This window comes from Protopterus annectens, chromosome 8.part0 (assembly GCF_019279795.1).
Source record: "Protopterus annectens isolate FY-2018-M chromosome 8.part0, PAN1.0, whole genome shotgun sequence".
Classification (NCBI taxonomy): domain Eukaryota; kingdom Metazoa; phylum Chordata; order Ceratodontiformes; family Protopteridae; genus Protopterus; species Protopterus annectens.
In genome coordinates this window covers 1,097,885,068-1,097,910,584 of record NC_056741.1, presented here as the reverse complement: position 1 = coordinate 1,097,910,584, position 25,517 = coordinate 1,097,885,068, and the positions used below count along the sequence as shown (strand labels likewise).

At 42.8% G+C, this 25,517-nt stretch overlaps 1 protein-coding gene across 42 annotated transcripts in view; it reads left to right on the top strand.

Annotated features, from left to right (window-relative positions):
• LOC122809254 (titin-like) overlaps positions 1–24,942 on the top strand; it is a 3,339,665-nt gene extending 3,314,723 nt beyond the window's left edge. For all 42 annotated transcript variants that reach the window (XM_044080625.1, XM_044080596.1, XM_044080621.1 and 39 more), the window contains one exon: positions 24,183–24,942. In XM_044080625.1, the coding sequence (XP_043936560.1) occupies positions 24,183–24,227 (45 nt within the window). In that variant the 3' untranslated portion in view covers positions 24,228–24,942. The remainder of the gene's footprint in view (positions 1–24,182) is intronic.
• The last annotated feature ends 575 nt before the right edge of the window (positions 24,943–25,517 follow it).

The following is a 25,517-nucleotide window of genomic DNA, read 5'->3' as shown; positions in this document are numbered from 1 at the left end:
CCCTGCATTTACAGGAGTCTTGTTCACTATGCCATTCCTTCAGTTCAAGAGTACTCCATGAAAGAAGGAATAAACTGATTCCTAAGGGCCTACTTAAGTCTACATTTTCTGAAGCTCTGGAACGGGGTCAAAGCCCTTCAAAAAGGTCAGTGTTTCCCACTCAGAAATCTGACAGGGCCTCTAAAAGACCATCATCTACATCATCTGATGGATCAGAGCTGTCAAAGAAAGTTTTGAAAATATTGGAGCCAATTGAATTAATTCAACCTTCCACCTCGGTCCCATCTGTTTTGGGGCCGATTGTGTTGGAAGTTAGGAGCTGCTCAACTGCTTTGGAGCCGGTTACTCCTATATTTAGGTCACAAATTCTCCAGTCTGTAGCATCACCAACTCCATCCTCTCATTCCTCTAGAAGTCTGTTAGACTGATATGGACCATCTCATGTAGAAACTATTGAAGACACCGACACTGGCCAAAATTTTGTCATACCCAAGTCCATTGGCTTCGGAACCGACCAGACCAATCCCTTCGTCGATTCCGCCTCCGACCCACATTGTGGCTTCGTAGCCAGAATGTATGGAACCGATAGAGAAGGACCTCCCTGGGCCAAGACTTACATCGGCATCTTCGGCTCCGACTGCTCTGACTACCTCGGTGCCATCAGTCGGTTCAGAGGGGACAGTCAGACTGAGTTTTTATCAGTTCCGAACTTACCTCTCGGGGCCACAACTTGGGTGAGCTCGGCTACTAACTCAGCCTCGCTGCCTTCTCCTGTGGTGCCGGGGGATCTTCTGGCCCCTCGGAGCTGGAGGTTTCCTTGTGTCAAGGGAGGAGGGCTTTTGTGGCTATGAGGAAAGCCTTGTCCCCACAGGCATCTTCAATGTCGGATCCTCCTATTCTTCCCCCTAAGGCACCGATATCTGTTTCTATACAACCCATCCCACAGTGTAGAGACCCGAAGCCTCAGGAAGCCCCAGAGGGCGAACCCTCTCTTTGGAAACCTCTCCAGAAGCCCCATCCAAAGAGGCACCCCAAAAGAGACTATGTAAGAGGAAACATTTGGACTCCCCAGAGGAGTCACTCACATCAGACACGGACCTCGATGAATCAGAAGGGCCCCCCACAGTCGTCCCCTGAAGATGTCTCCTTTGCAGACATCTTGGAAGTCCTTAAACAGAGAGGTGGCTGGAAGACCACTACCTCTTCTGACGAGGAGCCCATTTACCTGAAAGCTTTAGGGTCTCGACCTTTCGCCACTTGGGTGTCTCTGCCTTTCGACGAGCTCATGGAATTAGTTTGTCCAAAGATATGGGAGTCCCTGGATACAGTGGAACCTGTCCCTAGGAGGCCAGATAAATTTATAACATCCCCAGAAGACAAGAAATTTCTAACCAAAGCTGTTCCTGTTGGTGCTATGGTGGTTGCAGGGGCAGCCATCAAAAATGAGTTATCAGAAACATCCACATCTGTCCATCCCCCGAACAAGGAGTCGCATACCATGGACAGATACGGTAAGCGCATGTTCTCTTCAGCGACCTTTACTCTACGGTCCTTGAATTACCTCACTCACTTCACCAGGTTACAGAGAGACCTCTTAAAGGAGCTTGGAGATGCTCTACAGGGTACTGTAGCTTCGGGAGTGTCAGATAAAGTATCTTCCCCACTCTCCACCCTTAATTCAGTAGTTAACTCATCTCCTATGCAGCCGATGGAGCGAGTAGGTCAGCGGGTTCAGGAATTGCCCTTAGGAGACATTGCTGGTTGCACTTGTGTTTGTTTGTGGAACTCTTCAAGTCATCCTTCATTAACACCCCCTTCGATGACTCGTCTCTTTTTGGGTCTAAAGTCAAAGAAACACTGACCGTGTGAACAGGAAGGAAAGACTCTCTCTTTGCCATGGGAGTCTGTTTTTCCACTCCTTCTAGACCCTATCTCAAGGGCCAAAGGGGAGGAAAAATGTGGTTTTGAAAATCCAAGAGAGCCTTTCAAGACACATGTGGTGAACCCTCCACCAGGGGCAGAGGAGGAGGGAATAATTGAAGATGCAGGCCACGTGGCATACAGGGTCCACAAAATCAGGGTGACCGAGAATCATTCTTCGGTAAGCCCTTTCAGTGTTCCTGAAAGGAGGCCTGTCTGTCCCCCTCTGGAGGCAGTCCGAGGTCACTTATCTTTGTACCCAGATGCCTGATTAAAAATGACAAAAGACAAATGGGTACAAAGGATCATATGTTACTCTGTACCCTTTTCCATCCCACCCCTACTAACGTTCCACCCAGTCACAGGAAAGAAGCAACCATAAAAATTCAAAAGTTGCTAGAACAAAGAGTCATCCAACCGGTCCCCGCAGACCAGATAGGATCCGGAACATACTCAAGGTTCTTTTTAGTTCCAAAGAAAACAGGAGACTGGAGACCTGTACTGGATCTCAGCAATTTAAACAAATCTGTAAAAAAGACAAAGTTCTGCATGGTTACACTGCAGTCGATACTCCCTTTTCTGGAAGAAGACAATTGGATGTGCTCTATAGACCTCCAGGATGCGTACTACCATATAAAAATGGACAGGGCATCCAGGAGTCACCTGCGCTTTCATCTGGGAGCCAGTCATTACCAATTCCAAGCTCTGCCCTTTGTTCTCGCTACAGCCCCCAGAATGTTCAGCAAATGCATGGCAGAGTGGTTATGGCTCACTTGAGACATTCAGGATTCTGGGTGTTTCCATATTTAGACGACTGGCTCCTAACCGCCACCGCCAGGCATCTACTTTCGCAAGCAAGAGACACCATTTTGAGGAGTTAAGATAAATTATGAAAAATCTGCCTTATTGCTATCTCAGCATATTGTTTTCATAGGCGCAGAATTAGACAACATTATGATGACAGTAAAATTTCCGCCAGACAGGATACGAACACTACAAGCACAGGTTCGAGATCTATTCTCAAAAACAAATGTTCGAGTGAGAACAGTTCTCAGGGTATTGGGTACGATGGTGGCAACAATCACTATGGTCCCCCTTAGCTCGTATGCGTTTGAGGATCTTACAGTGGCTCCTTTTCACACAGTGATCTATGCAGGAACTTCCGATGTCGCATCAGATAATACTAACAGAAACTTGCAAAAGGAACCTTCATTGGTGGCTACATTCAGATCAAGTGACCTTAGGTCGGCCTTACATTCTCCCATCCCCTCTAGCAACAGTGGCCACGGATGCCTCCCAGATAGGGAGGGGGCATTATCAGGGAATGACAGCCCAAGGCACGTGGCAGGATTACGAGGCTCATTTATATAGCAATGTCCTAGACATGCGAGTGGTGCTTCTGGCGTTGCAGGCATTTCAACACTCTCTTCCACTGGGAAAAATTGAAATCCAGACAGGCAACATGTCAGTGGTTTGGTAACTAAACAAATGAGGAGGAACCAAATCATACCCCCTTTGTTGAGAGGCGCTGAGAGTATGGCAGTGGGTCACTTCCTCCCAACCCTTTCTGATAGCAACACACATCCCGGGGAAATCCAATGTGATAGCAGACAAACTCGGCAGAGCAATTCTAATGCCTCATGAGTGGTCCCCGAAACAAGAAGTAGCGGAAATGATTTTCCTAAAATGAAGCCAGCCTTGCTGTGATTTTTTTTGCCACATCCGTGAACACAAAATGCAGCAGCTGCTTTGCCCTGATCTCCCCTCTGGGGGAATCCCAAAGGGATGCACTTGTACACGATTGGCCCCTGGGTCTCCTCTACGCTTTCCCCCCTTTTCCATTGATACCCAAAGTTCTTCAGAAAGCCAGTGCTTTGGGAAGGACCTTAATTCTGATAGCCCCTTACTGGCCTCGCCAGATTTGGTTCCCCTTCCTACGGCCTCATCTTGAGGAAGAGCCTTGGATTCTGGACCCAGTACCAGATCTCCATTCATCGGGAGCTCTTCATCCATCCCTTCAGACCCTCAAGTTGACAGCTTGGCCGCTCCAATTCCAGATATAACCAGGTTACAAAACCTTTCATCTGCAGCACAACATATCCTGATTTCTTCTCACAAGACATCTACCAGAAGATTATATCGCAGCAAATTGAAGAGATTTTCAATCTGGGCACTAGAGAATAATATTGATCCTTATTCAGCATTTATATCTTCCATATTGGAGTTCTTGGCAAAACTTTTTAATGAGGGAGCAGCTGCAGCTACTATTTGAGTACAACTAGCAGCAATCTCAAATTTTCATCTTGGGAGTGAAGGACCAAACATTATGTCCCACAGACTATCGAAGGCCTTTCTGAGAGGCACTTATCTTTTGAGACAACCCTTTAAACCCCCACTGCCATCATGGACCCTAAATTTTGTACTATACAGAATAATTCTTCCTCCCTTTGAGCCTTCTTCATCATGTGACTTAAAGTTCTTAACATGGAAGACCATTTTCCTAGTGGCAATTACATCAGCTAGGAGGGTTTCATAGTTACAGACATTGTCTATAAAACTTCTATATATTTTGTTCGACAATGACAGGGTGTCACTCCGAATGAATCCAACCTTTCTACCAAAAGTATGTTCAGACTCTAATTTGAACCAGTCTATAGACTTGCCACTTTTTTTCCCCAAGTATGGCAGTAAGGCAGAATATATACTTCACCAAATGGATGTTCATAGACAGTTGTGTTTCTGTCTACACCGGACAAAAGAATTCAGGAAAACGGATCAACTATTTGTATCCTTTTCGAACTGCAAAAAAGGCATGCTTTTAGCAAAAACTACTCTGTCAAGGTGGCTGTCAGACTGCATTTTGTTCAGTTATAAGTCGGTAAATAAACAGCTACCAGACGAGATAAAAGCTCATTCTACTAGAGCTGTTTCTAACTCCTCTGCATTTCATGCTAAACTGCCAGTAGACACCATCTGTGCAATAGCTACATGGGCGAGGCCTCATGCCTTTATCACTCATTACAAAGTAGATTTGGCCTCTAGGGACAGGGCCTCCTTTGGGTTCACTGTTCTGAAGAATATACTCCTGTGAGCCACCCAAGAAAGATCGTGCTAGGGACGTTGTCCCATTAGTAAAGAATGAAGGAGAGAGAGGACAACTTCACATAAAGAAGTTATGTACCTACCATAATGTTCCATGCGAGTTGTCCATTTCTCCTTCATTCTTGCATCCCACCCTCCTAACCCCCTTCCTTGGCTTCTGGAGAAACGAGTGGTCATAATTGGCACCTCATGGACTTTGACCCTTTTCTCTTAGCCTATCAGCTTACAAATAAGTCCCTTTTTTTCCTCGTTCTCTATACAAATATATTTGATTACATACTAGTATTTCTGTATCAAGCTGCGGTGGTGCAGTGGTAGCGTTGTTGCCTCACAGCAAGAGGTTCTCCCATTTGATTCTCGGCTGGAGTGCCTTCTGTGTGGAGTTTGTATGTCCTCCCCATGGTCGAGTGGCGTTCTAAAGACATGCGTGAATGGGCATGCCTTCGTTGAAGGTTGGGCGTCAAGCTGACAACTCGGCACCGTAAAGATCTACTGCCAATCATTTGCGGTCCGGAGTTCCGCTGTGGCGACCCCTAACCGGGAAAAGCCAAAAGAAGAACAAACTAGTATTTCTGTATCAGCAAACAAGATCTGAGGAATGCCTTGCAGCATCATGCGATAAGGAGTGAGCCATGGACTAGCTGAAGACCTCCAGCTTTAGTAAATGCCCGAGTCGGAACCGAGGATATGTTCTGAATCCATCAGTAAAGAATGAAGAAGAGATGGACAACACACATGGAACATTATGGGAGGTGCATAATTTCTTTATTAAGGGTATATGACAGGAGATGATGGGGTGCTATGAATAAATGAGGAGTGGCAGTTAAGTATGCCAAGCTGGAAACTGAAAACATGGAAAAGAATTAGTGATGGGAGAAGCAGGATCCAGGAACTTGGGGTAAGAATGTTTCTTCTAATGTACACATTAATATGCAGTTATATGCAATCTTAGAGAAGCCATTCAGTTTGAATGTATTTTATTTACTTTGGAAATCTTTTAATCTACTGTTACTTATTTTGTTTGAAAGATATTTTCTCTGTAATATTTTATGTAATAGTAGTTTCATGGCAGTTTCACTCCTGAGAATTTACTATAGAAATACATTTGCCTCTTTTTGATCATTATGGTCATTCATTAACATTATATATTTTTATTTAAAAGTCACTGTTTATTTATATATATATATATATATATATATATATATATATATATATATATATATATATATATATATATATATATATATATATATAGCTCAGTACTCACTGAACAGTCAGGAAGGTAAAACAAAATTTCATTTATGATTCAGAGATTTAACTTGCATGCAATTTTTCAGAAGCATTGGATTGTCCTGGATTATTTTCATTATTTTTAGTTCAGTTTCATATTGTTTGTTTTGCACTGGATGTAACTGTAGATAACAGCCTTTTTAACAAGACTTCAAGTTACAGTGGGAAGATTCACATCACAAAACACAATTACATCATCATGTTGACATAATAAATTTCTTGACAGACAAAAAAACTCCTGTCCATAATGGTGATGAACTATATCATTAAACAGAACAGAAGGGGCATATGAAAAATGCCATCAGAAGGGGCATATGAAAAAAAGCCATTTTATGCCGATAATATGGCATTACAGGCAGACTCTGAAAAGGAACTTCAGCAAATGATGGAAGAGTTGAAATGCAGCATTGAAAGCACTTGTGATGAAACTGAGTACAGATAAAATAGTGGTCATGGTAGTAAATGGGGAATCGGAATACACTGGAAAGTGAGCTAAAAGGGAAAATAGTGAGACAGGTTAACTGCTTATGGAGTATTAAGTAAGGGAAAATAGGTTAACTGCTTCTGGAGTACATTAAGTTTTTGAGAGGTGTTGTCGAGAAGAAGGGAAGCCTGAGTTTATATTGATGCATGGATTTTAGCATTAGAACATTTATAGTGATTTAATTCAATATTTGTTTAATTCCTAACAGTGTGCTCAATATTTTGGACTCTTACATGCTATAAAGAACGCATGCTAATTTTTTCCAAAAAAAGTTGAACTTGCAGCTGATCCTTGATCTAATGCTCTTACAGCAAAAGTGCATTTTTAATAGATGGTTGATTAATTGATGTACTGTAACTTGAGAGAAGGCACCATTTACACTCTCGGTGATTCTAAATGTGTGGGAACATATAGTGATCCCACTTCCCAACACCAAGTACTGTGGCATTCCACGATCAGTTTTGCTTGATAAAGAACAAGCTAAGTTTTTCATAGCCAAAGTTACAGTACTGATTCTTGTGTCTTTCTGCCATGCAGAAGCCCGCAAGCAGCCCGATCTCCAGAATTCTTATATCACCTTTTGCCGACGAACATCCAGAGATCGGTGTCTGGACAACAGGATATAAAAAGGGTGTCTGTCGGCACCATCTTCAGCTCTTTTTAGCTGTGCAATCCGATGCACTTCATGTGTTCTCAGTATGCTTGCAGTCCATCAGCCAGCTTGTTTTCCTAGAGAACCTTTTCTTCTAGTCAGATAAGTACCCCTTTGGGAAAATGTATGTACTCATTTAATGTTCAAAGTCAACATGCATGGTGTGTCAGCTGTCCTGACTGCGCAAAATTCTGTGTGAAAACTCTCAAACAGAGGGCCAAGGTACTAGTCACCCATATATGTAGTCCTCCTCTTTGATATCTCAATCCACGTCTAAAGCAGGTCCTCCACTTACTCTGGCATCAGCTAGAGTCATTTAAAAAAAACAGACAAAAAGGCCAAGGACCCCGACACTATCGAGAAAGCTCCAACTATAGGATCATAGGAGGTTACTAAGCCATCAACCCAGAGGTCATTTCAAGCCTAGCCATTTTATCCCAATGTAATACCATAGATACTGTAGTCAATACCCAGGATTGTATTTTTTAATGACTGCCTATGACCAGGAAGGTTGTGGGAGCTATCCCCGGTAAGAATTCACGGTGCCTCATCCACTCGTCCAGGTTCCTTTTGTGTCATGTAGAGGTGCTCTACTTCACATGAATTGGCAGCCTATTCCAAAGAAGTGGCAGTCGTTGGGAGACAAATATTTCACTTCAGCACATCTGTTCAAGTCATAGGCCATGTTTAGATCCCTGGAATGGGTACATCTATTCCTGTTTGATTTACGGATGTCCAGCAAATTCATTAGGTTTGGGTCTGAGATTGCTCTGTAAGCCAGGCATAAGTCTGCCCTAAGAAGTGTATACAATGCTGAGTATAGTGACAGGGACTTTAGTTGGTCTGTGTAAGGCATGTGCTGGAATCCCTTGATCTTCTTAGTTAGAAACCTCTGAGGTCTCTGCAATTCCTGCAGGTGCTTTGTACGGTACATGATGAAATGGGAGTTATACTAAATTATGGGCTTGATTACTGATAAATGTAGAGGGGTTTTAACCTCCTTTGCTCTAGAGGCAATGCCTTTGCTAATCAAGTGTGCTGCGTAGAAATCCTTCCTTACTACAGTAGACACATGGTGGTCAAAGTTAAAGTTTCAGTTTACTTGGGATCCCAGCTCTCTTAACACTTCAAAGGTACATAGGGTATTGTTGTTAATTTGATAGTGTGAAGGGATATTGTTTTTATCAAAGGGAATGTGAATGCATTTCTTTGCATTCAATTTGAGACCGTGACTAAGACACCAGTTGATGGTCTGACTCTCCGGAAGTATACTGACATCATTTGGGGATTCAGTCATTTTACCCAGTTTACAGTTGTCTGCAAACTTGGTCGGCCACAACCCCTTAGTTTTGGCCTGAACTTCTGAGAAGTGTATACCAAATAGTAGGGGGCCCAGCACTTACCCTTGTGGCACCCTGCGGGTGATAGGTCTGCTGGTTGATGTGGAGTCACCCACTTTGATCATGTGTGACCAGTTTGTGAGCCATGCTTACTTTAGTAGCTGTCAGGTTTGTTATGCCTTTTATATAGGCATGACTAATAGGTCTTTGAAAGATAGAATTTTGGAACATTACAGGGATATTAGAAACAGAAGAGAGATCATTGCTTTAGCACAACACATCATTCAGCATGGCCCAGGACATCAGTTTAAGTTCTTATTTCTACAGGTATTGGATTTGGGAATTAGAGGGGGCGATGTTGTTAACTGTACAGGAGTTGCAGAACAGAAATGAATTTTACTGTTTAATGCAGAGAAACCACCTGGTTTAAATGGGGTATCTAGCCTCAAACCTTTTCTGAAAGCACGTCCACTCAAACATTAGTTTTCATTTATGTATAATATATATATGCACATAATATTTTATATTTTCTTGCTTGTGTAATTTCCAGTATTTTACTTTTTAGGCTTTGCAACTTGAACTTGTGTGCAGTTTTTCCTGTGACTATACCTTTTATTCTTAAATGGCTTAGTTAATTTTAGAAATTCAGTGGTTAGTCTCATTTTAAACTGAATGCTGTTTCATTCAGTTTTCAGTCTGATGAAGCGATGTTATAATCGCAAAAGTGCTTACTTTTAACGTTTTATTTTATTTTGAATAAACATTTTTCAGTACTCAGCCGTGTCAGTGCAGTATTTGTTATTATTTTTGGTTTACCTATCTCCTTTACTGCACCTCATCCTGTTCCTGTGTTTTTATCCAATCTTTGCTGACTTTTGAAATCTTCCAGATCTTTATCACTTCCTTCCCTCCCTCCTAGCTTCCAAACTTTCCCAGGAATACCATCTGTTCCTGGAGACTTTCCTTTAGATTGGTTATATATCACCATTTGTATCTCATTTCCTCCTATCCTAATTGTTAATAATTGACCCTAATCTAACCTTGGCATATTTAATTCTTTCATAAACATTTCCATTTGTACTTTTTCTTGATATCCACATCTTTCCTTTATACAGATTTTCATAAATTTTCCAAAATATTTCTAATACCTATTTCGGATCTCTGGTTGTTTTCCTTATTACAGGCTCCCTTAGCTTGGCAACAACCCCTTCTGCTTTCTGTTGCTTGAGCCGTTGTGCTAAAAGCTGTTGTGCTGTGGAGTCATTATCAAAAAACAGTTGCTTAACAGCAATCTTTCTAAACTCATGCATATTATCCAGGTAGTCCCTTATTTTCTGTTTAGCAGACTGCAGTTGTTTCTCTTCTTGTTCTGTGAGATTCCCCTTATTCTGCAATACTTTAATCTTTGTCAGTTCCTCAAAAAATTGTCGTTGCTTCTTAATCATATCTTTCTTTTATTTCTACCCAGTTTTTAAACTCCACTTTCAATTTATCCCACTTCCTAGCTATATTTTCCAAAGAAATGTATATCTTCCCTAATAACTCTTGAATCATTTCCACTACCCATTCATTAAATTCCTCTCTGTTTAACAGATAAGTGGGGAAGCACCAGTAGCTCATTTTTATTTCATACCCTGGATTTTTATTTTAGTTTTTATTGGTGTGTGATCTGAAATAGTTATTGGCTACATATCAAAACCTTCAATTAAATGCACATGTTCTTCTGAAATATAATTTCTGTCTATCTTAACCCAGTTTTGTATCTTGGGAATAATATGTTAAGGCTCTCTTGAGCTCCTACTACTGAAGTAAGGTGTATGGTTTGAAGTCCCCTACAAGTTTAACAAAGTTTAAAAAAGTCCAATTTTCCAGGTTTTCTTGTTCCACTATATTTCAAAAATGTGATTGATACTTTGTAATCCCACATTTATTCTATAATTTCCAAGTTGCTGGTTTTCTTTCTGTTGATCTCCATCTCCCAGCTCCAGTCTCTGGTTCATTTCCAGTGTACTTCTGATTCCTCTAGTCAACTCCTATGCTTTTCTCTGTCTCTCATTTTCCTTTGGGACTTTGGGAAAGGTTTTACTGTTATATTCTCTCTATGAGCTTTATTATCAGAAGAATAAGAAGCAGAGTCCATTTCTGTTGGATAGCTCACTTTTTGTTGGACAAGCTTTTGTAGTCCCCCCTTAACGTGCTGTGCACCAAAAAATTACTTTGACCCTCCAAGAAGAAATATTTTGAAGATAGCTGGATACAGCAGCTTGAATTTCACACCTACATCTTGACATTCCCTAATTGCTGAAATATATTTACTTCTCTTCTGCCTGGTATACAGTGAGTAATCATTTTCCACAAACACTCTACTGTCTCCAACTTTTAGTACTTTGTTCTCTTGCTACAATTTTGTTAGTCAACACTCTCTGCAAGTAGGATTGCATCTTTATTATTAGAAGTCTTGTCTGCTTTCTTATGGCTAGGTTTGGAGCATACACACAATATATCCTTTCAGTTAGCAATTCCTGCTGTGGAATACCAGTCCAGTTGCTTATTTGTACTTGCATAAAATAATTGCAGTCTTTTCCTTCCAGTTCCTCTGGTATGGTAGAAAATCTAAGTTTTTTTCTCTAATTCTGCCATTTTTTGAAACATCTGATGTTAAGTTGTCCATCTCACTTTTGTTCTTGCTGTTTGGGTTCGCAGCCGATCCTTGGCTCCAACTCGGCCATCTTCTATAGCTCGAGAGCTGTTTACTGGCTCGAGGCTACTCCTTATCCCAGAATGCCCAGCGTCAGATACCCAGATCTTATTTGCCACTTCAGCTGCGAAGTTGCTTCATTACTGAGTCAGGCTTATTATTGTTTTGTATTACATATTTTTGCTGTTATTGCAAAATTTTAATTGTAAGTGTTATTAACCGTAGTCTCTTAGTACTTATACCCTTTATCTCCTTATATTGTGTGTGTGCTTTGTTGGCCGTCACTCCTTTCTGCAGGCCTCTTTTCCCTTGAACTCATTTTAACTTAAAAAGTTCTCCCCTCCCCTCTATTAGGTTAGCCATTTAAGTTGTAATAATTATTATAACCTTTTTTCTTATTGTTATTTTGGTTCTTTAGTTTGTTGTTGTTAGGAAAATGTCCAAAGATACCAAGGTATCTGGCTTCAAAAAGTGTGACTCATGCTGTCAGAAAATGTCTCTGACAGATGGGCACACTAGTTGTGTATATTGTTTGGGCGCTGTTCACCTGCAGGACTCCTGTTCTATATGTCATGCTTTTAGTCCAAGGGTCCTGCAGGAGCGCAAAAACAAATTAATCCTTCGGGGATTATTGAAGCCTCAGGATTCTCCAGCTAAAAGTACTCAGCCAGCGAGATCCCCTAAGTCTGTCATGCCATCGGCTCCACCTTCAGAACAGACTCCTTTATTTGACCAACCAAGTATATCAGTGCCGGCTGGCACCGACAAGGCAACTCCTCCGTCGGCTCCATCTGCTATTTCGGAGCCGTCTCGGAGCCATAAGATACTGAGGTCTCCGTCCTTGGAGCCCATCCACTCGGCACCTTACTCACCCTTGTTACAGAATGAACGTAGCCATCATTCTTCCCACTCCTCTCGATCCTCTAGATTATCGGATCATGATGTGGAGAGAGTAGTAAGTAGGTTGCTTAAGTCACAGGCCCTGGCAAAATTACTGTCCAGCCCACCTCAGCAGAATTAGCTCCAACCGCCTCTATTTCCATTCCTCCTCCAACTACATCTAGCTCGGAGCCGGAGACCATGGATCTGCAGGTAGTAGAACCATCGGCACCGATCATCATCTCTCCTTCGGTTCCGACGTCGGCTCCGATTACCTCAGTTGTACCTTCTATCAAGGGATCTGGGCACCGGGGCTCTCTCGTCGGCTCTGGGAGTGAGGCATCAGACCCTTGTCCAACCTTGTTCTCCCCCTTGGAGCTTCGGCGCAGGTGAGCTCGGCTCCAGCATCGGCCTCGGAGCCATCACCTTTGACACGGAGAAGGGCACCTGTCTCTTCAGAGCCGGAGCTTTCTCTGCCTAGAGGTCGGGACGCCTTGGAGGTCATGCGGAGTGTGCTGTCCCCCGAAACAGCTGTACTGCCAGCTCCATCGGCTCCACCCCCCCCCCATGGTGTCTGTGCCAACCTCTACTCCTCCTCCAGACCCCAAGAGTAGGGAACCTATGCCCCAGGACACCCCATTGGGTGATCCCTCTTCTTCCGAAGCCTCCCCTGATCACTCGGAAGAGCCTCTCCGGAAGAAGAAGTGCAAGAGGAAGCACATAGACTCCCCTGAGTTTGTCACGTCAGATACAGACATGGATGAATCGGAAGGGTCTCCAAGGTCTCCCTCTGAAGATGTTTCCTTTTCGGACATCCTTGACATGCTTAGAGGGGGGACTGGACTTCCCTAGCCCCTACCGAGGATGAGTCTGTAGACCTGGACGCATTCCGTTCCCAGCCTTCCACCTCCTGGGTATCTCCTCCTTTTGATCCACTCATGTCTGTAGTGGCTCGAAAGGCTTGGTCAGCTCCAGATTCTGTGGAACCTACTCCGAGGAGATCAGACAAATTTATTACAGCCCCCCCAGGACAAACAATTCCTCTCCAAAGATGTGCTCGTTGATACCATGGTGGTAGCAGCAGCCACCAAGAAAGAGTTAGCAGAAACCTCTTCATTTGTTCATCCTCCAAACAAAGAGTCTCAGACGATGGACAGATATGGAAAGCGAATGTTTGCTTCAGTGACCTTTTCAATGAGGTCCCTGAACTATCTATGCCATTTTACACGTCTTCAAAGGGATCTCTTGAAAGAGCTTGGAGATGCCCTTCAAGATCCTACAGCTGAGGGAGTACCAGCCAAATTAGCTTCTCAGCTTGCGACTCTTAATTCCCTAGTCAACTCCTCCATGAGGCTGATTTTCTGTGCAGCTGATGGAGCGAGCAGAGCCGCAGGGACAGGTGTGGCTCTCAGGAGACATGCTTGGATGCGGCTGTGTCGGTTTACGGAACCCTTTCGAGCATCCTTCACCAATACTCCCTTTGATGACTCCTTTCTCTTTGGGCCTCAGGTGAAAAACACATTGACCAGGTGTGAGCAGGAAGGCAAGACTCTCTCTGCCATGGGAGTCTGTTTTTCCACCCCTTCCAGACCTTATCCCAAGGGTCAGAAGAGCAGAAAGATGTGCTTCCGAAAATCCCAGGGACATTTGCCTGACACACGTGGTGATTTTTCTCCCAGGGGCAGAGGGGGAAACAACAATAACAGACGGGATCAAGCAGTCACAGAAGATGTTCTTCATTCCACATTGCTGCAGTCCTAACTATTGGGTAGTCCGCTGTCCAGTCGGCCCGAATACCAAAGTATATGGCTGACGTCGGTCAGGGCGCATTAGACTGACGTCAGTACGTCAGGGTACTAATGCGCATGACCGACGTCATATCCTCAGTCTTTTTTGCCGCATGGTCCGATGCAGAAGCAGTTTTGCGAGTGCAGGTTGGCGTTCTGAAATTTTCTGAAGTCGGAGTTTCAGACCGAATCAAAGTTGGCTAAGTACCCGTTGGGGAACATGTTGGTTTGTTCTTGCCTCAGTATTTAACCGGATGTCAGAAAAAGTGAATAACTGTATTTCTTGTGGGAAACAGATACCTCATAGGGATTACCATACCTTGTGTATACCTTGTTTAGGGCCTGAGCACGACGTTGTTGGATGCCGCTCTTGTGCTAGATTTAACAAACGCACTATTAAGAGACGGTTAGACTGTGCCAGGTTAGTGTTTGGGAAGCGTTGCAATTATAAAATGCCGACGGATGCTCCGACGCCCGCTTCGTCCAAAAAGCGCAAGGACAAAACAGCGAAGCCTAGGGTTGATGAACCGCAGTCCCGGACGTCGGTTCTTTAGAAGGCTCAGTGGAGCCAGAGGTTTTGCCAGGAGTTTCTTTGGAGTCTCAGGCAGAGACTTTACTGTTACAGGATGTGCCTTCTCAGGAGGTAGGCCAGGCTGAGGGGCTTCTCAGGTAACTGTTCTTCCCTCTCTTCCCAAGGTAGTTAGAGCCTCTCCTTCTGTTTCCAAAACTTCTTTGAGAGGTAGGCCAAGTTTAGCTTCAGTGGGGGCTTCTCCTAGCACTTCAGGTTCTGTGCCTAAGAAACATATGCTTAAAATGGCAGAAGATTTGATTACTATGATTAGAGGTTCTATGCCCCCTCCTGATAAGAGGCCTAGGGTGGAACCTGAGTTTGAGAGTTTTGAACAGTGTTCAGAGGCTTCTGAGTCTTCTGGAAGACTTGCAGGAGTATCCTCCTTATTCTGATTCTGATGTGGATGATTCCACTCCTACAGCTTCTCCTCCTGAGGATTTCTCATTTTCAGAGACACTGCATTCTATGAGGGAGCACTTTAAATGGGAAGGCCAAGATTACTCTGATTCCAGGAAAAGGCTTAGGGAATTCTTGTTTTACCCCAGCATAGGCCCTTAGCTATACCTCCTGTGTTGAATGTGGTGGAAGATGTTTTTGCAGAGGCTTCCTGAACCCTGATTCCTTGCCTCCTGCTCCTGTTAAACCTGATAGGTACTATAGGGTGCCTGAAGCTCATAAGTATCTTTTTAAGAGTCCTAGGGCAGACCCGAAACTGTTTCTCAGGGACCTAAAGGTGTTAAGGCCTCTGTTGTTAAAAACCCTGTTCCCACTGATAAAGAGGCAAGGGCTTTGGATAGATGGGGAAAGAAAGTGTATACTTCTTCCACTTTAGCCATGAGGGCGTTGAATTGTCAGTTTCACATGCTAAAATATCAAAATTATCTCCTTTCACAATTGAAATCTAAGGTGGATGCTTTGGCGGAAGGTATTGAGTGTAAAGAGTTGCTGGATTTAGTTCATGTGTCTGAACAAGTGGGTAAGCATTCTTTGCAATGTGGTTTTGATGTGTACAGGCCTCCTCGAGGGTGGCTGCCACTAGTTCTGTTCTTCGCAGGCATGCCTGGTTGAGGGATCAGAATTTAGCTGAGCATGTTAAGACAAGGATTTTGGATGCTCCTTTACAGTCTGATGTGTTGTTTGGTTCGCCTGTGGAAGCAGTTTTAAAGAAAATGGAGGACAAAGCTAAGTCTATGCAAACTGTTAAAGATTTTTTGCAGGTGCAGCCACCGAAGTTTAGTAGAAATTGACCTACTAAGGGATGGACATATCCTGCTTATGATTCCCAGTCTAGGGGTAGGTCTAGACGTGGTAGGGGCAGAGCTCAAGGTTCTTTTCGGCCTAGAACAGGAAGTTCACCTGCTCAGACTTCTGGTGAGGGCAGGGGTCAGTCCTTTCGTAAACAGACCCAATGACCTGCCTTTTCAGCTGCCAGTAGATTCTCGTCTGGCAGCTCCTTTGGGAGGAAGACTGTCTCTTTTCAAAGAAAATTGGGATTTAATTACTCAAGACAGATGGGTGTTGGATATCATTCACCACGGTTACAGGTTTTATTTCCATACATTGCCCCCTTTCAAAGGCATGCCAGACGTTCCTCCTCCACAAAGGAAAGAGGCTCACAAGCAAATTTCTCTGTTACTCCAAATAGGGGCCATTCAGCCAGTCCCTGTATCAGAAAGGGGCCTAGGATTTTATTCTCGCCTGTTCCTAGTACCAAAGAAGGGGAACACGTGGAGACCAATTTTGGATTTATCTATCCTCAACACTTATCTGGATATTCCCAAGTTCAAGATGTTGACGTTACAACAGCTTTTACCTCTGCTGGGCAAAGATCACTGGATGGTAACTTTAGATCTCAAGGAAGCTTACCTTCATGTGCCTATAAGACTAAGTTGCAGGAAGTATCTGCGTTTTCGAGCTGGAAATTCTCATTATCAGTTCTCTGCATTGCCCTTTGGCTTATCTACTGCCCAGAGTATTCACAAAGGTTCTGGCTCCAGTGATAGCTTACTTCAGGCTAAAAGGAATTCAAATCTATCCTTACTTGGACGACTGCCTGATTCTGGCTCAAGAAAAGGAAGACCTTCTACAGCATCTGGAATATGTTATAGCAGTGCTAAGATGCCTAGGGTATTCTGTGAACGAAATAAAGTCCAGTCTAGTACCCTCTCAAGACATGTGCTTTCTGGGTGTGAGACTGAATACAGCAGCCCAGATGGCCTTTTAACCCCGGACAAACAAAAGAGTCTATCCCTTTACTTCCATCAACTATCTCATCAGTCCGTGCTGACTGCAAGGACAGTCCTTCAAGCATTAGGGTTCATGGCATCTTGTATTCTGGTGCTTCCCAATGCCAAACTGCATATGAGGAAGCTGCAATGGTATCTCAAAAATGTATGGACACAGCACTGCCAGGATTTGGACACTGTCATTCAAATAATACCTTGCCTTCAAAAAGAATTTTTGTGGTGGGCTCAGGAATGTCACCTAAACAAGGGACTCTCTGTGACCCGGCCAGAGGCGAGTCAGATTTTAACGACAGATGCCTCGGACATTGCTTGGGGAGCTCATCTAAATGGAAAGTGGATACAAGACAAGTGGCCTGCCAGACTACAGCATCTACATATCAACATGAAGGAGATGTTAGCAGTCCAGTTTGCATTAATGGCTTTCAAGGAGTTACTTCTTCCAGGGCAGGTGTTGATTCTAACAGACAACACAACTGTCATGTGGTACATCAACAAACAAGGGGGAACACATTCTTATCCTCTATGCAGGCAGGCAATGATTTTATGTGAGACTGCGCTCAGCTTGCAACTAACTCTTCAGGCAAGGTTTCTGCCGGGAGCACAGAACTCCTTAGCAGATGTGTTAAGCAGACAAATCATGGATCCCCACGAGTGGAAACTGGATCTTCATGTATTTCAGAAATTGACAGTGTCATGGGGAACTCCAGACATAGATCTGTTCGCTTCTCCACTAAACCACCAGCTGCCAAAGTTTTGCACAAAGGGGTTTCATCACACAGCTTGGAAAGTGGATGCTCTTTCTTTCAGTTGGAAAAATCTTCATGTGTATGCCTTTCCACCTCTGCCTCTTCTTCCAAAGGTGCTCTTAAAGGTCAGACAAGACAAGCCAAGGATGATTCTAATAGCTCCAGATTGGCCTCGGCAACACTGGTACCCACTACTAAGGAGTCTGGTAAGGAAGCCTCCATGGCCTTTACCTTTGATTCCACATCTGTTATCTCAGAAGGACGGTCATCTGCTCAATGTCAAGCTTCACTCTCTTCATCTAACAGCCTGGCATATTCTGTGTTGAAACACAGCAGGTCTCAACTTCCTCAACAAGTTTTAAATGTGATTATGGAAGCTAGAAGACCTAGTACAAGGAAAGTGTACGCAGAAAAATGGAAGAGATTTTTATTTTGGAGTACAGCAAAGAATTTGGAGATTTCTGAGCCTAATTTGAGTGTGGCTCTTCAATATCTTACTGAGTTATTGGACAAAGGTTTGTCCTTCTCTTCCATTAAGATTCATGCTGCAGCAATTTCAGCTCACTATGATTGTGACCCACCATTGTTTTCGCATCCTTTGTTCAAGCAGTTTCTTAGAGGGGCAAAGAATATAAGACCCCACGTAGAGCTCCTACTCCTGCTTGGGATCTCAATTTTGTGTTGGAAAAACTTACTCTACAACCTTTTGAGCCTGCGGCTACTGCTGAATTGAAATACTTGTCATGGAAGACTGCTTTTCTGTTGGCTATTACTTCTGCAAGAAGGGTGTCTGAGTTGCAGGCCCTTATGGCAGTAGAGCCCTTTTGATTTTCCATAAGGATAGGGTATCATTACGTACTAATCCTTCCTTTATGCCTAAGGTGGTTTCTAGTGTGGCTTTAAACCAAACTATTCATTTGCCTACTTTTTATGCAGACCCCCAAAATAAAGGGGAAAAGATTTTGCACACTTTAGATGTACACAGGCAATTGCGTTATTATTTAAGCAGGACTAAGGATTTTAGGCAGTCTCACCAGTTGTTTGTTTCTTTTGCTTTGAGTTCGCAGGGCAAGCCTGTGTCAAAACAAACTATTTCTAGGTGGATTGGCTTTTGCATTGCATTTTGTTATTCCCATCATGGCAAGGAGATTCCAGCTGGGATTAGGCCTCATTCCACTAGGGCTACTGCCACTTCAACAGCATTTCTAAGGGGGGTGGCAACTAAGGATATTTTGGAGGCAGCTACTTGGAGTTCAGTGCATACTTTCTCTAAGCATTATCACCTTCCTCTCTACTCTAAGTCTAGGGCTGGTTTTGCCACAGCTATTTTGCAAGGCATGTTGTCAGCTCCTGCTTCTTTATGATTTGCCAGCCTCCCTTACCTCTGCTTTGGGATTCTACCCAATAGTTAGGACTGCAGCAATGTGGAATGAAGAACATAGTACAGTTTTGTACCTACCATAAATGTAGATGTTCGAGGATCCACATTGCTGCAGTCCAATTTACCCTCCCTCCTTCCCCTCTGTGTTTAGGGGTGGTTGTGTAGGTGAGGTTATATGCTGATGATTTTGTATATATTGTACATATTTTTGGTGCAGGTATATTAGGCCTTGTCTTTTTAGGGTCTTCTGACATCTGGGGCAAGAAAAGACTGAGGATATGACGTCGGTCATGCGCATTAGTACCCTGACGTACTGACGTCAGTCTAATGCGCCCTGACCGACGTCAGCCATATACTTTGGTATTCGGGCCGACTGGACAGCGGACTACCCAATAGTTAGGACTGCAGCAATGTGGATCCTCGAACATCTACATTTATGGTAGGTACAAAACTGTACTTTTCAAGACTGCTAGAAAAAAGAGCCATTCAAGAAGTCCCCGCAGACCAACTAGGATCCGGAACTTACTCAAGATTCTTTTTAGTACCAAAAAACACAGGGGACTGGAGACCAATACTGGATTTCAGCAGATTGAACAAATCTGTACAAAAAGAAAAGTTCCAGATGGTGACACTGCAGTCCATTTTCCCTTTTCTGGGTCAGGACAATTGGATGTGCTCGATAGTACCATATCAAGATGGACAGACCATGGATTTCTTCGCTTCTGGGTAGGGGCCAATCATTATCAGTTCAGAGCTCTGCTCTTTGGTCTCACCTGAGCCCCCCAGGGTGTTCACCAAGTGTATGGCAGTAGTCACGGCTCACCTGAGGCGTCAAGGATTCCAGGTGTTTCCCTGTCTAGACGACTGGCTCCTGACGTCTACCACCAGGCATCAACTCTTAGAGGCACGGATTTATACAATCATATCATGCACTCAACTAGGCATTACAGTAAATTTCGAAAAATCTGCCTTGTTGCCCTGTCAGTCTGTCACATACATATGAGCAGAATTAAACACAAAAGAAATGTTTGCAAGATTACTACAGGAAAGAGTTTCCACTATTCGTAAACAAGTGTTAATTCTAATGCAGAGCAAAAGGATTCAAGTCAGATATGTCCTCCAAGCTCTAGGCTTCTTGTCCCATTAGCGTGTTTCCACATGAGAATCCTTCAGTGGCTTCTTTTCACGCAGTGGTCTTTCCAAGAGCTACCCATGTCTCACATGATCCTGATCACAGAAACATGCAAAAGGCACCTTTCTTGGTGGATGGTCTCCCCACTAGTAATTCAGGGCAGACCTTTCGTACAACCCCCTCTGGTAGCCACAGTGACCATGGACGCCTCCCTGATAGGGTGGGGGGCATTATCTAGGCAGGACAGTCCAAGGCACTTGGCAACCTCGCAATGTCCTGGAAATGAGACCAGTGCTCCTAACGTTGCAAGCCCTTCAAGACTCTCATCCTTTCGGGACCATTGCAATCCAAATGGACAACATGTCAGTGGTGTGGTACATCAACAAACAGGGCGGGACCAGGTGTTACCCCTTGTGTCGAGAAGCACTCAGACTGGCAATGGGCGATTTCCTCCCAAACTTTTCTGATAGCAACACACATCCCTGGGAAATCCAGCGTCATAGCGGACAAGCTCAGCAGTGCTATCCTCATGCCTCACGAGTGGTCTCTGAATCAGAAAGTTGCGGATCTTATCTTCCGCAAATGGGGACAGCCTTGCTGCAATCTATTTGCCACTCCTCCTCAACAACAAATGCAGCAGCTACTTTTCCCTACCTCCTCTTCCAGGTCATATATCCAGCGATGCTCTAGTCCACGATTGGCCTCAGGGACTACTTTACGCTTTTCCCCTAATACCAAGACTCATGCAGAAAGCAAAATCGTTGGGTTGCAAAATGATCCTCATTGCCCCATATTGGCCTCGACAGATATGGTTCCCGTTCCTGCACCTCCACCTTCTGGATCAACCGTGGATTCTGTACCCGGTTCCAGATCTTCTGATTCATCAATCAGGCGTGTTGCACCAATCCCTTCAAACTCTCCAGCTCACAGCTTAGTTACTCCACTTCCAACCTTAGCCAGGCTTTCCAGTATCCCTCCAGCAGTCCGTGATATTATTGTTTTCTCACATAAGTCTACTACGAGGAAAACGTATGCTAGTAAATGGAAACGGTTTTCTTACTGGGCAGAATCTAGAAATTTGGATCCTTTCTCAGCCCCAGTCCATGAAATTCTTGAATTTCTAGCACAATTTTTCAGTCTGGTGTGGCTTCCACTACCATTAGAGTACAGCTAGCTTCCATTTCTAATTTTCATATCAGTATGTTTAATTCTAGTACAATGTCTCATAAGCTCTGCAAGGCCTTTATGAGAGGAACATCTCTTCTTAGACCCCCAGTTAGAGATCCTCCTCCTCCTTGGGATCTCAATTTAGTTTTAGCTTCCTTTAATTTTGCCTCCCTTTGAACTGGCAGCATCATGTTCCTTAAAATTTCTTTCTTGGAAGACACTTTTTCTGGTTGCTATCACTTCAGCTACACGTGTCTCAGAACTTCAAGCACTATGTGTTCGTCCTTCTTACCTGGTGTTTCAGAAGGACAGAGTTTCTCTGAGGACCAATCCATCCTTTATTCCTAAAGTCTGCTCAGAGAACAATTTAAATCAATCCATAGATCTCCCAGTTTTCTTTCCCAATCACAGCAACAAGGCAGAATACAAGTTCCACCAGTTGGATGTGCACAGACAATTGCGTTTTTACCTCCACAGAACTAAGGAACTAAGAAAGTCAGACCAGTTATTTCTTTCTTATGCTTTCAACAAACAAGGCCTTCCAGTTTCTAAGGTGACCTTGTCCAGATGGTTATCTGATACTGTTGCCTTTATTTATCAGTTACGAAATAAAGAGCTACCAGCTAAACCAAAAGGTCAGTCTGTTAGAGCATTAGCCACTTCTGTAGCCTTTCAGTCTAGGTTGCCCATAGACTCGATCTGTGCAGCTGCCACTTGGGAAAACCCTCATACTTTTATCTCTCATTACAAGGTGGATATGGTCTCCCTGAGCAGAGCTTCCTTTGGTTCTTCTGTTCTGAAGAGTCTGTTCCAATGAGCCACCCGGGATTTTAGGTGCTAGGTACGCTGTCCCAAACAGCAAGAATGAAGGCGAGATGGGCAACTTAACATAAAGAAGTTATGTACCTACCATAACGTTCCATGTTAGTTGTCTTCATCTCGCCTTCCTTCTTGCGTCCCTCCCTCCTTCCCCCTTCCTAGAGGATTGAGAGGAGTTCCTTTTGTTTTCACAAGCTGAGTATCTTTTATTACTTCACATGCCAGGTAATTTATGACTCTTTCCTTGTTTAGGTGTATTGAACAACCAGTTTTAAGGTAACTGGTTACTCTACTTATGCCTAGTGTGCGCGATCACAAATGAGATCTGGGTAGCTACACTGGGCATTCTGGGATAAGGGGTAGCCTCGAGCCAGTAAACAGCTATAGAAGATGGCTGAGTCGGAGACGAGGATCGGCTCCGAACCTGAACAGCAAGAAGGAAGGCGAGATGAAGACAACTAACATGGAACGTTATGGTAGGTACATACTTCTTTTTCTTGAGCAGTCTCATACTCGGGCAGCCTTTTCTTCATTTTGACCTCTGATTTTTGTAGTTCTTTCAGCTCATCTGAATGTCTGTTTAAATCCTTTTCCCATTTTTCCAGCCTTTTGTTATTTGAGTTGATATACTCCTTCAGTGTTTTATTTATTTTAATTGGCTCTGAGCTCATTTGACTTTTTTTTTTTTCTTACACTAAAGCCGGAAATTGAACTGCTTTTTGTTGAACAGCTGCAGGCTTATTCCCAGCCAGTGTTTTTTTTCCTCACCTTTTTTTTTTGGTTGAGTTTCTTTCAGGTTTTCTGAATTTCTTCTTCGCTAGCATCCAGGCAATACACTTAGTAGCCAGTAACTGAAATTTACCCAAAAAGACAAATTCACTGGCTTTCTTTTCTGAGTTTCTGTTTTCACATTGGGAGAACTGAAATTAAGCTGTTACTCACTGTGCATCTATTTTGGAAGTCCCAAGTGTATTTGGTCTTTGTCAGAAATAAGTTAAGGATGAGGAGTCTATTAAACCTTTATGATCATTCTTTGATGCTGATGGGAAACAATCCAGGAAGAAAAGTCAGCAACTTTCAGCTGTAAATATGTTGTCTTCATGAAAAGAGTGTAACCCAATTGTAAGATGTTCAGGGAAGTAAGGAGCTGCTGAATGAGTTGCACTTGAAAATATTGTGTTACAGTATTTGCCAACGTAACTGTCCATTACTAAAATCTGATGAGTGCAGTAGCATTTATCTGTTTACTAGCTTCAAGTTAAATGATTATGTAGGTGTAATCCAGCTGTCAACAAAGTTGGGTAATATGTATGTGGCTACTCTGTATTCATTTTGCCCACCTTTCATGATAGTAGAGCATGACAACTTGCTGTTTAGAGATGGAGGGGTGTAGCACCCACCACTACCTCCACATTTATCACTGAGACATTTGTTGGCCATGCCATGTTTGGGCAGTTGTTTGGCATGCTGGTGGCTTTATTAAAGATAGTTTTACTGGTAGTATATATTCTGTACTACAGAACAGTTTCTGTCTACATTCAGAGACTGTTAATGCTGTTGTATAAAGTATGACTGTAGTGGTATTTTTTTCATTAATTGCCTAAGCTCTACAGTATGCACAATTACCTGTTTTCCAGACTTGCATAGTACATTGTGTCCAGATCAGTAACTTGTGGATAGTTGCACAAAATTAAAACAGATGCACTCAAGTTATAGTTAATTAGCCGTTGTAGCCTCATCTTTCTGCTGTACTGCCATACACACATTTCCTTTTAATAATTTGTGTGCCCTTAGTAAATATTTTTTTCATTTAAAAAATTGTAACTTTTATATTGCGTTCCTGGCATAGATAACAGTTATAGTCAGTATGCTTCCATGCCTATAATTTTAGTGTAAACTGAAATGTGGCACTTTATTTTTGATGTCTGCAGAGTATGTGACTTGTGTTTCTTTTTCATATTTTTGTAGCAATGGCGGGAAGAAGAGCAGTTCACTTTGATTAAAACAAGCTGAAGTCCTTTGAAAAAAATGACAGTTCTTTCTTAATACTGTTGTAACGGAAGGATATGTTAGGGTCTGGATACAACCACCAGCTTTACTCCGTTTTAACTTTTTAAAGGAATTGGAATCATCAGTGGAATGTACTTCACACATACTGCGTGCTCAAATAATGGAATAGAAAACTGACTCATTTGAAAAATATTTCTCTTTTCTATGTCTTCGGTGTTGTTTAGTCTGTGTAACAGTGAGTTGGAACAGACTTCTTTATCCTAAGATGACTGCTATTCTCCTGAACTAAATGGAGCTGTAGAAATTTCACAGTCAACAGCAGATACAGGGGTTCATTTATTGGCAGATGTCTGTTCTTTGCTTCCATTGGATAATCCTGAAAGAATATTGAATTTGAATTTAACTCCTGTTTCGTATTCTTGACAACTAAGGACCAAGTTTTGTTAAAAGTGTGCATTTTTTAGAGTAAAAATGAAATGCATTTTGTTTTTTTATTCTTATTGCGCCATCTCTTTAGTCACCTGTAAATGTGACCTTTTGCCATTTCAAATTTGCATGATTTTTTCAACTACATTTGTGTTATGTCCATTTACCAAGTTATATACTTAACCACAACATGTGCAAATATTCCTGAAAATTAAGTTTTACCCTAAATTTTATATTTAAATGTGATTCTTTGACTTTTTAAAAATTAAAATATTTGCATTTGTTGTTGTAATTCTTAGACAAAAGAGTCTTGATTCTTAATTGTTGATGTTATTCATTGTTTGGAATTTGTTTAAAACCAAACGTCAGTTATGAATCTGCCTGGGATTCATAGAAGAGTGCTGTCACCTGTGCAGAAGTGGTTGTTACAGCATCAGCTGTGTGAAGTGTCTGGCACCTAAAAAGACGTGTCAGCATTGTTGTAGAGTCACCTGCACCATGCGCCTCACCACTACACTTGCTGATTAACTCTGCACTATGAGCTGTATGTCTGAATCACAGTCCGTCTCCACCGACTCTTATTTGGCTGATCCTTAAAGAGAGCATAAGTGGCCTACATCATTTAAGAGGTATGTATGAAAAGTGTAATTTTAAAGAGGAAATAGCTACTGTGTGGCCAATATCCATGTAATAGGTTAATGTGAATTAGACTTTTTGGATGCAGAATGTTTGGATTCATTTATTAAATGCTGTAGCATAGCAGATAATATCAGACGAGTTTTACTTAACACTCAGGCAAATTCTTTTAGCTAAAATCTCCATTTTATGAAGCCATTGTGTCTGCATCTGTATAGATAGAAAGAGCCT